This window comes from Dendrobium catenatum, unplaced genomic scaffold (genome assembly GCF_001605985.2).
Source record: "Dendrobium catenatum unplaced genomic scaffold, ASM160598v2 fragScaff_scaffold_260, whole genome shotgun sequence".
In the NCBI taxonomy this organism is placed as follows: domain Eukaryota; kingdom Viridiplantae; phylum Streptophyta; class Magnoliopsida; order Asparagales; family Orchidaceae; genus Dendrobium; species Dendrobium catenatum.
Genome location: NW_021318722.1, coordinates 94,445 through 111,318, shown reverse-complemented (window position 1 = coordinate 111,318; position 16,874 = coordinate 94,445). Strand labels below are relative to the sequence as shown.

At 37.9% G+C, this 16,874-nt stretch overlaps 1 protein-coding gene across 2 annotated transcripts in view; it reads left to right on the top strand.

Moving 5' to 3' along the window:
- Positions 1 to 16,874, top strand: part of LOC110105649 (putative ribosome biogenesis protein slx9-like) — a 38,263-nt gene that overhangs the window by 14,264 nt on the left and 7,125 nt on the right. For both annotated transcript variants that reach the window (XM_020835242.2, XM_020835250.2), the window contains exon 3: positions 12,891 to 12,964. In XM_020835242.2, the coding sequence (XP_020690901.1) occupies positions 12,891 to 12,964 (74 nt within the window). The remainder of the gene's footprint in view (positions 1 to 12,890; positions 12,965 to 16,874) is intronic.

Below are 16,874 nucleotides of genomic sequence, written 5' to 3'. Positions count from 1 at the left end.
ATTTGATATATTAACGTTGGTTTTTAATAACATTTAAAGTAAGTAGTTGTGGTGGTTCGCTTGTTTAAGATGGGTTGTGCTATTTACTATTCGTTAGTTGAACTTACAAGCTATATACCTTGAGGCAGTTTTGCTATTCCACATAATTCGATTATGGTCTATAAATTGCATTGGCCGGATGCTAAATTGCATCTAGGTATACCTATGAAAGATTTTGTCGAGATTGCCACCACTAGAATGCATGAATGTCTGGTTGCGGTTGCTGACTGTCATCTTGAGCAACAAGGGAAAATGAATGATTGATAAAGTCCTGGATGAATTTTGTTCTTCTCAGCTAGCAAAATGGCGAAGGCATCGATGTGGTTGTTATCCAGATATTAGTTAGTTAAAAGTTCGCCAATCTGACTTCTGAAAATATGAACGTTGCCTGCAGAATAAACAATGTCACCCCAGCAAAATAGAAGAGGTCAGCAACATATATTTTGGCATCCAGGTGTCGGTACCGAGCGGTACTGAGTGGCACCCAGTTGTTCAAAGAGGTTCTGAAGTAAGCAAGGTAGACTTATCTCTAGAGGTACTGAGCGGTACTCATCAGTAAATCGAAATACCAATTGGTACCTGGCGTTACCGCTCGTACCTAGCGATACCGAGCGGTCCGATTGATACCTAGAGAACCAAAATAACTTGTACCAAGTCTTTAAACTTATCAGTATACTTTCGAAGGTAGCTGTTGATGAAGATCCTCATTTCATCATTTATTATTGCCCTCCCAGGATAATCTAGTTCTACTGCATCTAGCCTTGGTTAGGGTGATTTTATGGTTTCAACATCGATTGCAGGAGTTGTATTGCATTCTTCGCAGGAGAAGGCCTTGCAACGACTTTTTTCATTATATTCTTTCTATTATTTTGACCGGTGGTGAATGGGATCTTAACCTCTTTGGCTTTTCGGTCTAGCCTTTGTCTTGCTATGCCCGTGCTGCATGATGAACCATCATCCACGTCACCCGGTAGATTAGATGGGTTGTCGTTCATCGGTACATCTTGTTTAAATAGGCTTTTAATGACAATAAGTTTTGTAGCAAGGCCTTCATCCTCCACTTTCTTCTTCTCATCTGTTACAGTCCTGAATGAAGATTCAACGTGTTATCTCAGGGTGAATAAGGGTTTAAATGTTGGAAAGTTCTCAGATATAAATTTCCTTATGACTTCAAATCTCCTATCCATCTCCCGCTGCTCTAATACATGATGTTCTACTACAGCCATTTTTCGCTCAATTAGAGCAGGTGTTGATTCGAGATGAATTAATCTTTTCTGAAGAATTTTATTTTGATCCAATATCTTGCGGAGAGATTCTTCAATACTATCATGGTGTACTTTAGTAGGGGAAGTAGGTTGTTGCTGCCCATGGGGGGCTGTGGGTACTTGGTGGGCTTGGAGGTTTGGAGGGTGTAGGTGATCTCGAAGGTGAAGGAGCAACTAATCGTAGTTTGGGCAATGTGAGTTGTAAGTTGGGGAATGTTTTAGGTGATGTACATCTTTGATCTGCAGATGTATGCGGGGGATGAGAGGGAGGTCTTGCTAATAATGTCTTTTCCTCACTGGTTAATCCGTCATAAGAAATTAATATATCTACATGTTCGAGACCTTCAAATATAGTAGTAGCATCTGCTTCGCTATAAATTACATCACAACCTCATCGAAGAAAACGTGGTCTTGACTTTGAATCCATTGGTTTGTGAACTGCAGTGTGCTCTAGAAACCATATCTGCAACCAAAATATAAGGATGCCAGCGTAAAAAAGAAAATCAAAGATTCTAAAACATTCATATATAAATAAATAGGTCTATGTACTCACAATTATAATCTGTATAAAACCATTCAAGTATCCAAGTGGTTTTTATTTTCTAAACTTCTTCGCAATTGCATCAAAGTCGGCCACAAAGAAATCTCTAATTGATTAATTGTAAGATAAAATTTTTTTGACATTACGAGCTACATTGAGGATAGTAGCTGGTGTTCGGTAGTTGCGTAGAGGAAAGAAAAGGTTTGACAACAAGAAAATGATGAATTTCTTTACTACATCAGGAAGTGGAGTTGAATCATTTAAACTAAGAACCTCATTCTTAATATCATTTGCTGTTTTTCCCATGATTCGGGCGCTTCCCAAGTCAAAATAGTTATCTCTGTTCGGTAGGCCTAAAATCAAAGAAACTTCATCAGCAATAAATGTTAACTTGCGGTCCTTAATGATAAAATATTGTTTCTTAATATCCCAGAATGACATCAACTTGAAAACCAACAGAACATTTTGTACGTAGCGCGGCATCAAAAGAAAATGATGAAGATGATTTTGCGTCATACTGTTCACAAAGTTTTGGCCAAATGTTTCGACCAAATGATCACATACTTCTCTAAATGTCGATGTTCTGCAACGGAAACTAATATTTGAAATATATCCCTGCAAAATAAGATGATGTTGATCAGAAAAAAATTCATTCCAGCACGGGTGCCGATCGGTACCTAGCGGTATCGAGTGGTACCGATCGGTACAGATCAGTACCGACTGTTCATAAGAGTTTCCTGAACGGTACCCAGTCCTTCCCAGATGGTACACAGCGGTACATACACATACAAAACGGTATCCTCTCTATAGAAAATATAAAATAAAACCCTAACCACTTACCCTAAACGTGGTATTTACAGAACTAATGGAAGTGACAATGCATTCCGAAACGAACAGAGGTACCCAGATGGGGTACCTCTGGGTACCCAGAAGGGGTAGTACTTAGTGTACCACAAGGTACCCATCAGTACCCAGACGACGTACCCAGCGGTACCCAGACAGCTTATAGAGAAAAACAGTGATATACATACCAATACCCATTATATATTACAAATACTCACATGCAATCAAACTCTAAACTATAAATGTGATAAATACAAATGAGTATAGGTTATCCACCATGAAAAACATACCTTCGCCATGTAGAAGATGAAGACTGAAGATGAAGTGGCTTTGTGTAGAAGATGAATATCGTCTGCAAGTATTCCTTGTCATATCAAATATGTAGAAAATGTGTATATGACATATAGTAGCAGCATTAGTTTGGTAATGTGGAAATTTTGATATTAAAAAAAAAAAAAATGAAATTTTTACCATCTTGCATTTAAAGCGGATGGTGGGGGAATGGATGATGGACCAATCAAGATCCCATAGTTCTATCATCCGGGCCATCATGGTCCATGGTCTACTTAGTTAGAGGAGAAGGATCCTTGTCGATAGTCATGGTTGCGTCGTCTAAGGGTATCTTGTAGACTTGGGGGGAGTATTTGTCTAAGGGGACAAATTTGAATCCACCTTAGCTGGCAGAGAGCTTTGTACTCTATCAATTATATTCTATTGATTCATGTCTCAAGGATTTAGTGCCATTTGGGAGCATACGAGCTCTGGCCATGACTGTGATTTAGTGGTGCTATTTGGCGGCAAAACCACTCAGTTCAGAGTACCCAATCATAACCATTTACTTGCGATACCATTTAGCGGAGAAATCGCCGGTTAGAGGACACGAGCAATGTACTTTCTGGCAGAAGACTATTTAAGAATGAATCCTAATGATGTTTTTGACTAAACATTAGTTCTTTGTGAGCTAAAATGATGTTTGAATTTGTCTAACTAGGTAAAATGCTGCGGAGGGTGGATGTATTTTGCTTTAAGCATTTTATGACTTATTTTAATTTTATATATTTTGAATTTTGGTATCTTTTGGAGTTTTGAATTTTATGGAAATTTTGGTGGTATTTGAAATATTTGGAATTAACCCCTCCGGTTAAGATCTACTTTCAATATGGCCATCATCAGGGCATTAATGGGCAATTATATTTTATTGATTGAATCCTGTCGACTCTGTCGGTTTGCTCACATAAGATCGGATTTTTTTCGTAGGCTTTATACTTTTGTCAATGAAGTTTCTTGGTTACAGGCCTTGAAGGCCTAACATGAATGTATTGATACAAATATCTTAGTCGACGCCGTGACCGTATACTTGTTTGATTGTTCGAGTCGTGTTGACTTCTATTTACTTGCATAGAAGTATCGGGTTCGAACTTAAATTTTCTTTTTGACCCGTGCAACATTCATAGACGTTACGTGTGTACCCATAACACGCTCGCTGAGGCACATGCAGGTTCATGATTGCTTGTGCGCTACTCTGTGTTTATATGTATACATATTATAGTGTGCGTGCAGGGACATTTTTTGGAATATTTGAAGGATCTTCTAAGGCAGCTCATAAGAGCCTGTGTTTGTCGCAGTTCTTCTGTATTTACCCGTAGATGACATATTGAGTGCACGACGGGTCTTCTATAGCAGCCCGTTGGAACTTACATTTGCTAGATGATATTTTGAGCATGTAGCGGGTTTCGTACAAGAGTCCGTGTACATTTGTATTTGTTATATATCATCCTACCTTGTCTTGCAGTAGATCAGTGTATTTGTTGACCATTGAACAGTGGTTGATCGTAGGAGTGTTATAACACCTACGACCTACTGCTGACTGACACTTGTAGGTGTGTCGTTATGCATATAACAAACCTTCCATTATTGTTAATGGGTATTCGCATTTGCTACGATCATCTATCCTTGCTCATAGATGATATGTAACATGTTTGTGTCCCCAGAGGATCTATCACATTGGCAACACCTTAACTATCGTTGCTTGTAGACATGATTATTGCATGAATGAAGCATCTCCTAAAGTGGCTTGCAGGAGGAGTTCGTACACTTTGCAAGTTCGAGTGCATTTACTTGCATATTGGCTTCTTTGCTATTGTTCACAAAAGATCCACAAGACTATTATGTATGTCATAACCGATTAATTCCAAAACGATTTGCGACATGCATTATACTTTGCCTTTCAAATTGCATAAGAAATTGATGCATTTATATCATTGATTATTGTTGATCGTTGCAAGCAGATCATCTTATCCATTGAGAGCATCATTTCACCACATGAAATCTCCTCAAACATGGATCCACCTTTAGAAGTTAAAGTAGTGTGCCCTTCTGAAATACTAATAAAAGAAGACGAGGCCAGGCTAGCATCAAAAAGGCAATTCAGTAGGGCCAAGAGATTGTCTTGTAAATTAGCAGAAGCCGATTTTGCCTTTAAAGATGTAATGCAAAGTTCATTTGTTGCAGAAAGCAAGCCCTTGGCAGCAGCTTCCATCTTATTATGTGACAACTTCCATTCTTTTCCTTTTAGCATGTGCAAACTAGTGATATGAAGAATCTAATCTTGTAAGAGCAATCAAGTAAGTTTGTTGCCATGTTTGAGAGTCACCAGTAGTTTGTCCAGAGAATTTATCTCCATGAGTCAATAAAAGACCATTTCTAGATGCTTCAAGCTCAATCTCACAAATGCATACTTTAAGGACATCGGAAGCATGCTCATAAGCAGTCCACAATAACTTTCTTCTCCTTAATAAATGATCATGGAATTCAAAAGGAATTCAAGAATACTTTGTTCATGAACTGCCAGTGCCGACAGTATTTGAGCCAACACAAGCCCATACCCTAGTTCTTTCTAGTTACCCTTATGCTAAAATAGAAGTTCTCTCAAGAGTTTGTAGACACTCTAAAGATTTACCCACCGAGGAGATTGAAGACTGCATCTTCTCCAACAATTTTCCCTTGTTAGTCTTCTCTCTTTTTTTTTAGTAATTTTGGCCAGGTTTGTTCATGCAGCCATTCTAACTGAATAATTTCCAATGTGGTGTTGTGAAGAGCCTTTGTAAGTTGATCTTCATGTCTTTTCATAGAATATACTGCTGAATTTGCAGCCCTTGCATTCTCATGTGCATTGCAGTATTCTTCAAGCATAAGTCTCATTCTTATTCATTTGTGTTTGATTATTCATTACTTGATGAATTATAGATTTATTTCATGTATTCATTCGAGTCCAGTTCAATCCTGTTTTTGTTCAAGTTCTCTATGATTGTTCAAATTCAAGATCCCTGTGTCTTTTTTTTTTTTTCCATTTTTGTTCAAACTCACCGTCGCTTGTTTAATGTCTAGTTCCCTGTAATTGTTTGATTTCAAATAAGGTGCCATGCGGTCTTGTTTGTAGTCAAGTCTCCTGCACTTAGTTCAAATTAGGTCCTCTATTCACTAGAAATTTCGGTAGCCTCGCGGTGTCTCTTTCATTTAGGAAAACTGTAGGAGTCTTAGTCTGCCCGCCACGTGAAGAAAAATGTGTACGGTCGGTGTCGGGTGACACCGTGGTCGTAGTCTTCATCCCCACTACGCCAAGAAAGGCGTGTATGAGTCTTTGAATATACATGTTTGAAAGCGCAATTCTTTCCCCCGCCACGCTACATCAGTGCTTAAGGGTACTTATAAGAGTCCCCACCATGGTACGAGAGAGTGTATAAGGCTTACCCGCCTCGTCGTAGGCGTCACATTGGATTCCCTTCCCACAACGCTAAGAAAAGCCTGTATAGGCAATTTTTCGGTGTCGCGAACGCCTAGGACAGGATTTTTAGTTTTACCCGCCTCGTCGCGAGTATCACGACGAGCTTCCTCTCACCGTGCTAAGAAAAATGCACATTAGTAGTTGCTCGCTGCGCTGCAAGCATCGAAAATGGGGCTTTAAGGGTTTGAGGGATTATACCTGCACGATTTGGTAGTGGCGACGGCGAAAAATGCATAAATTCCCTCTCTTTTTTTTTTTATTTTTCCTCTTTTTTTAATCTCCTTTTTTTTACTCTCTTTTTTTGAAACCTTTTTTTATTTTGCTTTTCTTTTTGAGATAATAATAATACTTATAACTTATAATAATTATGATAATAATTATAACTATATTACTAATAATCTTATTAATATTAATACTAATATTAATATTAACTTAAGCAATAACGAATAATAATAATAACTTTAATAATATTAATAAAACTATTAATCATTAATAATAACACAATACTTTAAGATAGAGAGAGGTTATTACCTTTGGATTCAGATGAGCTGAGTTGAAGAGGCGGTGAGTGTATTGAGTTGAAGAGAGGTTGAGTAGGTTGAGTGGACTGAGTTGAAGAGGTGGTGAGTGGACTGAGTTGCAGAGAGGTTGAGTAGGTTGAGTGAGTTGAGTGGATTATCTAGGGCTTAGTTAAGGGAATATAGTGGGATTAGATGGCTATAGGAGTCTTGGCTTTAGCAGTAGATGGGAAGTGCGGCCCGACTTGCAGATGAGGAATGGAGAAGCGACACTTGCGTGAGACCTGGAGTTGATTGGGGTCCGTCGGGCTTAGAGATCAGAAGAGGGGCGGCGTCTTGGGTAGGTAGGTTTGCAGCCTGAAGAGGGACTAGGCCTTTGGCTTGGATTCAGATGGAGGTAGGGTTTTCGGTTGGCTACTGAAGGAAGAAGGTCTGAGCTCAGTGGAAGATGGATGCGAGGTCGTTTGCGGCTTGGGCTATAGGTGACTGGTTTGGGGTCGGTTAAGGGTCAATAGGTTGCGGCTTGACGAGGTCTTTGACGGCTGTAGAGAAGTCGTTGGTGGAGTCGGGTAGAAGAAAGGAGGTGGAAGTGGAAATCAGTTGGAGAGTACAGATGGAGGAAGCATATCGAGATTTGCAAAGCAGAGGAGAGGATGAACCGGCTTCGAATGGGAAGAGGGATTTCGAGTGGTCGGGCTTCGTATGTGAGAGGCGTCGAACATGAGTCTAAGGTTCTACTCTTTCGTGCTTTTAATGAGAGCGAGAGCTTTTGAAAACAAGCGAATCTTGGGAAATGACGTGGACAGTGCTGTTAGCGCCGAATAGCAGAGATCTTAGCGGGATTTACTTAACATCTTGGCTGGATTTCAGGGACTCAACGAGTACGAGATATGTCTGCTCTTTTGTTCTTACATAGAGGCCAGCAAAGTATCAAGCAAGCATGCAATAAATTATGTAGTTTGCTAGAAAAACTATGAAGATCTTTGATATCTATGCTTGGTAAGGCATGTGGTTTCACGAGTAAGTGGAGCTTGGTTTTTTATAACTTACAAGATTTTTGTAGTCATTTTCTAAATTAAAACCGTGTTTCCATGGCAAACTCTATTTGAAGTAGGAATAGAAACTAGGTTCTTATGTTAAATGAGTTCCATGAAGGTCATTCAATTCTAGCTTATTGCACATTTTGCTTGTTTAGTTTGTAAACATTGTATAGTCATTATGAGTGAGAATTTATATATCTAGCATAACTTATTAGTTTTAGAATTTAAGATGAAGGGGGTGTAAAATGAAAAATAAAGTAAAATAGTCCTATGTTTATATTGGTATTTAAAGGATGCTAATAAAAATATTTTTGAGAGTTCAGAATCTTAAGATTTGGGTTATTTATTAGGAAACTATTGTTATGTGAGAAAAATAATTAGTGATATTAAAAATGTTGTAAAGTATGTGCTTGGAGAATAAAAAAGAAAAGTTTCTAATAATAAAAATAATTAATGGTGAAATCAAAATGCCCAAGAAAAGATAAAAATATGGAGCTTTGTTATAAAAAATTAGTTTAAATGTAAACTAAAAAAATTGAGAAAGATGTAGAGTGGTCGGTATGGATTTTAAGAAAGTAATATATGATATAATGAATTTAGTTCTTGTTGCATCCAATATTTTTAGTTAATTTTGTTTTATTGTATTTGGAACAATATTAGTTGTGTTTTATGTTTTTTTTTAAGCTATCCTATGATGGTTGGGCTTCCAATGATCATGGTAGGAATGTGCTAGGCATGACAAGCCTTGGATTTGCTTGTTTTTGAGTTCATTTCGTCCTTGGGCTGCTTGCTGATTTTGGTTTGGTGTGGTGGCTGCTCTCGGGTGGGCCTTGGTTGCTTGGTGTTGAGCTCAAAATGCTGGAATTCTACTTGGTGTTAGCTCATAAATGTTTGAGCCTCTGTTTAAAATTGCGCAACAAGAGGCGCGCCTCTGAGCAATTCTTCCCAAAGGCGCCTCGAGGCGCACGCAATTTGGACCCTGGTAGAGGCGTACGCCTCACCTTGTGTGAGGCGCGCCTCAATTGCGCAATTATGGGTGAGGCATACGCCTCATCTAAATGGCCCCACCTACTTAAAATGAGCATTTTTTTCCCTTAAACCCCGTTCGGCTCCAGGCATATCCCGATAGTTCTCCGCCCGCAAGCCCCAGTTCGCGAAACCGAGAGCCTCCCGCACGGTCGGCCTCCCTTCTCGCCGCCTCTCCCGACGGCGCCGCCTCTCTCCGGCGAACTTGAAGTGTCCGGCCGCCTTCTAGGAGAAGTCCACAATCGATTTTAGGTATTTTTTTTAGTTTTTGGTTAGATTTTTCAAGTAAAAGAAATTCTAGGTTTTTTTTTTTATTTTTTGAATTATTTTGTGTGATTTTGGATTCTTTCATTATGGATCATGGTTAGAGGCAAGGAAAAGGGGTCTACGTCATTGTGGAGGGACCCTTCTTGCAAATATAGTGTACAAATTGACATAGGCGGCGGAGAGAAGAGCTATGTTTATTTGAAATGCAATTTTTGGAAAAAGTGGTGAAGGGAGGTGTTACCCACATGAAGGAACACTTATCATGCTCGCATAAAAACGTAGCACCATGTGCAAATGTGCCGGAAAAGGTGAAAGATGAAATTATTGCTTATATGAAGAAAAGTATCACGACAAAACACTTGCAACAGGAGCAATTTGATGATAGGGTCGAACATGGTGCTTACTTCGGGAGCGAGAGTGGAAAGGGCTCTTCCTCCACTATACATAACAGAGGTGCACGGGGTCCTATGGATCAGTATATGACTAATCCAGTAGAGGACAAGCACAAATGAGATGTTTTTATTGTAAGATAGAATATTGCTATTATTTACTTGCTAAAATCCTTAATTTCTCATTTACGCAATTCTGTGTCCATGAGGCTTACGCCTAAGACCGCCTCGAGGCTTACGCCTCGCCTCACGGACGAAAACCGCCTCGAGGCTTAATTACACAATTTTAAACCTTGGTTTGAGCTGAAGTTTAGCTCAATGATTGGAGATTAAATGCACTCCCTAGCTCATAAATTCATAAATGTATGCAATTATTCAAGCTCATTATTGTGGAGTGGACTTGTGCCTCTTCTTCTTCCCGTTGTCTTCTCGGTTTCTGTTGGCTGTTGCTGTTCTCGTGGCCCTCCTCGTTTTCCCTCCTCCTGGCTGTTTCTCGTGAATTACCTCCCTGCTTTCAGTGCTGGCTCTTCGAATCCCTTGCTGGCTGGGTTTCCTGTGGCTGCTGGGTGGGGATTTCTGTGGCTTGGCTCCCTGTTTTCTGTGCAATTTTGCTGCAGCAGTTTTGCTGTCTTTTGGCCTTCTATTTTGTGTATTTTGGCCTTTTATTTCCCCAAGCCTGATTGGTTTTGGTTGGAGGTGGAATGACTGTTTGACAACCTTCTTTTGCCTTTAAAATGAAGATGTTTTGGCATGAAAAAGGTTGTTGAAAATCTGAGAAAAAATCTCTACAAAAACCTGAGGGTTTCTTCTTGGAAAAGCTTGAGAGCTTGTTCCATCCCCCCTTTCCTCCTCTCTATTTCGTATTGTCTTCTAACCCCTTCTTCTCTACGCAAGTTCCACTCCACTTGTATCCTTCTTCTTGAGCTTTGGAAGTGTATGTTGGCTGAAATTTGGAGACATTTGTCGGAGGTGTTTGGAAAGGACGTTGGACTCTTTTGCAGTGGTGGACCCTTGGTTTGCAAGCCTAAGCACAATTTTCATAAATTTCCTACTTTCGTTGCATGTGAGGAGACTGCTAGACGGTTTTACTGAGGATAGCATTTTTATGTTTTTATTTTATTTTATTCGATTTGGCTTTTGTTTCTCCTAAGTTTGTTTAGATGTTTGCAAGCTACATATGAATCGAGTTTGGTTTAAGTCTTGTCCTGGTGTTCTCCAAATTGTCTCTTTACTCTAGTTTTGCTTGCATCAGTTCTTAGTGATTTATATAATAGATTAGATATAAAGGAGGGCGAAAATATATGTATAAGTTAGCTTAGCAAATACATAAAAAGTAAAGATTTAGTTCAAGTGAAGTGCATTAATGATGAAAATTAAAAAGTGCTTTTCTTAGAAGATGGTATTCAATGTAGGTGGATGTGATATTTCGATAAACTTTTCAATGAAGGTTGTGAGAATACGATTGGTTTTAGTGCCCTTAGCATTCTAAATGAATATATCATTTTTTTTTATCATCGTATTAGTAAAATTGAAGTTAAAGAGGTTTTAAAGAAAATAATGTATGAAAAAATAGTAGGTTCTAATGATATTCCAAGAGAAGTGTTAAAATACTTAGGAGATTAAGAAATTTCTTGGCTTAATAAAAATTTTAATATTATTTTAAAGACTAAAAATATGTGTGATGACTTGAGGAGTGTGTTGGTTCTTATTTTTATGAATAAATGTGATGCACAAGAGTATAAAGAAATTAAATTAATGTGTCATACATTAAATTATGGGTGAGAGTGATTGAGCATAGGTTATGACGTAATACTAATGTTTCTCAAAATTAGTTTGGATTCATGCCGGGTAAGTTTACTATGGAAGCTTTACATTTGTTGAGAGATTTGATAGAGAAATATAAAGAGTGGCAGGAGGATCTACATATGATATTTATCGATTTGGAGAAAGCATATGATAAAGTTTCGAGAGAAGTGCTATGAAGAATTTTAGAAAAGAAAAGAGTTGATAATGCTTATATTCATGTCATTAAGGATTTGTAGACAGGAGTTTTTAATTGTGTTCAAACACTATGTGGTTTCACCAAGTATTTCTTATTTCAGTTGGATTACCTCAATAATCAACTTTTTGCCCATATTTTTTTGCTTTAGTCATGAATGTTCTTACTAGATATTTGCAAGAGGATGTATCTTATGTATGTTTTTGGCTGATGATATTCTTCTTATTGATAAGATTAAGGAGGGTGTTGATGAAAATTTTGAATTATGGAGGTCAACTTTAGAGTCTAAAGGTATTCATTTGAGTAGAACTAAAATTGAATACATAGAGTGTAACTTTAGTAGTAATAGATCTAGTGGTGGGATTGTGACATTGGGTGATCAAGTCATTAAAAAGAGTGCATGTTTTAGATATCTCAGTTCTATTGTTCAAAACGATGGTGAAATAGATGGGAATATTGTTAGTATAATTGAAGTTGGATGGTTAAAATGGAGGAATGCATTACGCCTATTGTGTGATAGAAAATTATCTCTCAAACTTACAAGAAAATTTTATAAGATGGTGATGAGATTTCTAATGCTTTATGACATAGAGTATTGGCCATTAAAAGTGAAGCATAAAATAAGTTAAGTGTTGCAGAGATGAGGATGCTCAATTGGATGAGTGGCTTTACAATTAAATACAATGCGAAACGAGTATGTATATATGAAAAGTTTGGATTAACTCTAATAGCATATAAGATTAGAGGGAGTTGCCTTAGATGGTTTAGTCACAAAAAACTTCGGCCTTCAGATGACCTTGTTAGGAGAGTAGATGTATCAAATCCGGTCTATGTTAAGAAATATAGAGATAAACCTAAAAATACTCTTTTAGAAAGTATTAAAAATGACCTTTTTTAGTAGTCTTCCATGAGAATTTGACTCTTTGTAGAACACAATGGAGAAAAATGATTTATGTAGCTAACCTCACGTAGTAGTGGGATAAATGCTTGATGTTGTTGTCGTTATACTCATAAATGTCTTAGGCATTTGATATGATTGTTTGCTTTACTTGCATAATTATAATAAATTTAGTTAATTTATGGTATTTTGTTTTGTTTAGATTGAAATTTTATGGCAAATCTAAATTATACTCCTCGTGGTATGCTTACGTGGATACTAATATCTGACTGTCATTTCAGACGCAGCACTCATAAAGATGACCTATCAAAAAGCTCCAAACGCAAAATTGAGAAGAAACTTAACTTTATAACAAGTAAGCTTGTTAATTCCATTTAAACAGATATTTCTTTGATTTTATATTATTTAATCTTTATCTTGTCATCATTCATTATTTTTTTTAGCAAGAATCATGATTCATATTTGAGTTAATTAACAAAAAGTTCAAATATAAAGACCAAATGTTTGTAAAGACCATGATGCTTCATAAGTTATCATATGGTTAAAGTTTTTATACCTTAATTGGCGTAATATGAGAATGGCAATATTTTCTTGAGATTTTATATTGATTTCACATGTTTTACTATAGAATGAAGATCTACTTTTCTAATCCCTTTTTCCTGCCATCTACTTCTCTTTGATCTTACCAAATCCTTTGAGGAGAGCATATGCTGCTGTTTAAGGGTGTGATTTTCCTGGACTTGACTTAAATAGCTCATGCTAAATAGGTGCCTTTTTTTAGTTAATGTGACAACTTGCTTTACTTGTGTAGACTGCTGATTTTTCATCCGATTGCATGCATATTTGAACTAATTAATAAAACTTAAAATACATTTCAGACACTCATAGGCATGTTGAAAGCTTCGTTTTTCATCTTACGGTCTAAAATTTTTTTGTACCGTAATAGCTTGTAGTATGTGAATCGCAATAGTTACTTGGGGGCTGTTTGAAACCACTTTCTTTTTTTATTATTATTATTTTTTTAATTTTATTTATATTTTAATATGAAATAAAAATATGTCTAGTATAACAATAAGTGTTGTTTTTATTTTTATTCCATAAGTCGGCAATAGCAATAATGATGGTGGTGATTGGAGCAGTGGCGGATTTATATTTTAATATGAAATAAAAATATGTCTAGTATAACAATAAGTGTTGTTTTTATTTTTATTCCATAAGTCGGCAATAGCAATAATGATGGTGGTGATTGGAGCAAAAAAAAACCTAAAATATTTTAGTAAGAACACAAACAAAAATAAAAATAAAATGGTATAATATAAGTTTTATTAGTGTCTAGAAACATATTTCATATAACTAACTAGTTTGTAGAATGAGGAAGCACACAAATTTTTGAAGGAGTAATATGCTTTTAAAGAATGGACAGAATGAATACTGTTTAAGTTTATTATGACTATAATGTTTAAGTTTATTATGACTATAATGAAACTAAAAGTCTTGTAAAGCATGTAGTTTGAACAAAGCAAAATCTATAACTTTTGATGAGCTATATAATAGCCTAGATAATAAAGAAAACGAAATGAGATATATGATGTAGCTTAGTCAAGAGAGAGAAGATTTAAAGATTTTGATCAAGTTACATCTATATTAAAAGCAAGGTAAATTGGTTGAACAAACTTTTGAAGGAAGATGAAAAGTCTATTCGAGAAATGCCATTTTTAAAAGAATCATGAAGTATATTATAGATTAATCTAAAAGGTATGGTTGAATTGGCTTGATGAAGGTATATAATGGTACGCTTGATGCAATTATGAGATATCTTTTGAGATTTGGCACGGTATAAAGATATTGCTTTATTTTGTATTTGTTTAACAATTATCTACAATGAAACTATATGAGAATTACAAATACTTGGAGAAAAATCATTTTGGTACTAATTTTAAGTACAAAGGAGATTTTTAAGATTATGGTAGTTATATGGGAATCAATTAGAGCAATGCAATAAAATTATGGGATAAAGATTAGAATATTTGATTAGAAAAATAATGTTGGTATCAAATAATTAATTTAGTTCATGTTAGGAAGATGATAGGAAACACTTAAAGATCTCAAGTACTTCTATCAATCTTCGAAAAAACAGTGAGCTTTCTCCACAAAATCCACACAAAATCACAAAAACAATAGATACTTTGTATTATTTGATGAAAGGAACACAGAAAATAACAAGATACACTTGATCCTCAATTCGAGAGGAGGATCGATCTCTCCCAAATCTCTAGACGCCGCTAGAGCCCAAAGAAAATCTAAATTTAAGGATCTCACATTTCAGCCAAATTCAAGATGCCCTAACCCTAGGAAAACAAAGTATTTAATGCATACAAATCAAAAAGAAATCCCTAAGAAATCCCTACATTCAAATTTCCCTCCCAAATCCCTAAAAAATCCTTCATAAATGGCTCTGTTTGAACCAGGCGGGGCGTGTGGCTAAAACGGGAGGTGGAGGCTTCCTCCTCGTTCCATCTGGGCCGGTCCCGCGTGGACCGGTCAATTGGATCGGTCTAACAATACTCCCCTCCGAAAGATCCACCTTGTCCTCAAGGTGGAGATATGCTCGTGTTTTGGTGGAGGTGGCCATCCTTTAGGCGGCTGAAAATCCTTACAAATTTGCTGAATTAGAGGTTGTCCTGAAAGAGAAATTTCCCCTCCCTCCTTCCTGATCACATCCAGCTTGTGTAGTCCCACCAGAAAATCTTCCCCCACCTCTTGAAGGCCCCTAACCATGGTCTTAAGTGATACCATGGCTTTGGATAGCCCTGCATCTCCCCTTATAATCACCTTTCTCCCATCCACTATTAATTCCATCGTGAGTGCTCCCCAATTGTCCTTCGTTTCTCCTAAGGTTTACAACCAATTCATTCCCAGGATGACATCAGCACTTTCTAATTTTAGTGGAAGAAAGTCCTCCCTTACCTGAATCCCCTGGATGGTCAACATCACTCCTCTACAGATCCCCTGGCCTTACTCCCTATACCCATCATCACTCCATAACAACCGGTGTCCTCCAATTTCACTCTCAATTGGTCGACGACCTGAGTGGAAATTAAATTGTGGGTAGCCCCACTATCAATTAGCACCACCACCTCCCTGCCCTCTATCTCCCCCTTCACTTTCATGGTATGATTCGTTGTGAATCATACCACTGAGTTCAGGAAAACCTCAGCCAGATCCAAGTGTAGCTTCTCCTCCATCTCCTCCTCACCTCCCTCCTCAGTTTCCTCGTCATCGCAGACAATGAGAACCTGAAGAGTTTGGTCCTTGCATCGATGCCCTGACGTATACTTCTCATCGCACCTGAAACACAACCTCTTTGCCCTCTTCTCCTGCATCTCCTTCTCTGTTAGCCTCTTGAAATTTTCCCCACTCCCTCCTACTTGCTTCTCCCTGGTGGTCTCATTAATGTTGCATGAGGCAGGTCCCTTGGGTGCTAGAAGAGTGATCGTAGTCTTGTAAGAGCCTCATGAGCTGCTGCTCCTAGCTCCCTTCTCCAGATTCTTCTGATTTTTCACTAGTTGTGCCAACTTCATGGCATACCCCAAGTCACTAGGCATCAGAACTTTCACTGCGGCTCGGATCTCTTCCTTCAACCCCTTCATGAAGTTCCCCTCCAATACTGTATCTGATAATCGCTCCACCCTACTGGTTAGGTGCTCAAACTGCTTCCGGTAGTCTGCTACTGATCCCTCCTGTGCCAGAGCAAAGAACTGCTAATAGAAATTCCTCCCCGGTCAGTTTGAAAACGTTCTATTATGCAGTCCTTGAATTCCCTCAAGTTCTTGATAGGTCTCCTCTGGTCTCTCCACTGGTACCATGACAGTGCCTTCCTCTCCAAACATAGGCATGCTGCTGTCAGTTTCTTCTCATCCGTTAGCCAATTAACGACAAAATACCTTTCCACCTTATAGATCCATCCATACACATCTTCTCCTTCGAATATGGGCATCTTCAACTTCCTCACCTTCTGATCGCCCCCATTGCCCCGAAATCTTCCATAGTTTCCCCTCACCCAAGTGCTAGATGCACCCCATGTTTCCCCGTCTTCCCTTGCTCTACCATAGCCCAAACTCCTTCTAAATTCCCCCTTATGTTTTCAAAATCAGCACCTTGGCGACCATAGTATCCCTCATGGCGTTCCCCATAACCACCCCCTCTTTCACCCCTCTGGACAGGCTACAGATGGGGTCTTCTTCATTCTCCTTCCATGATTTCCA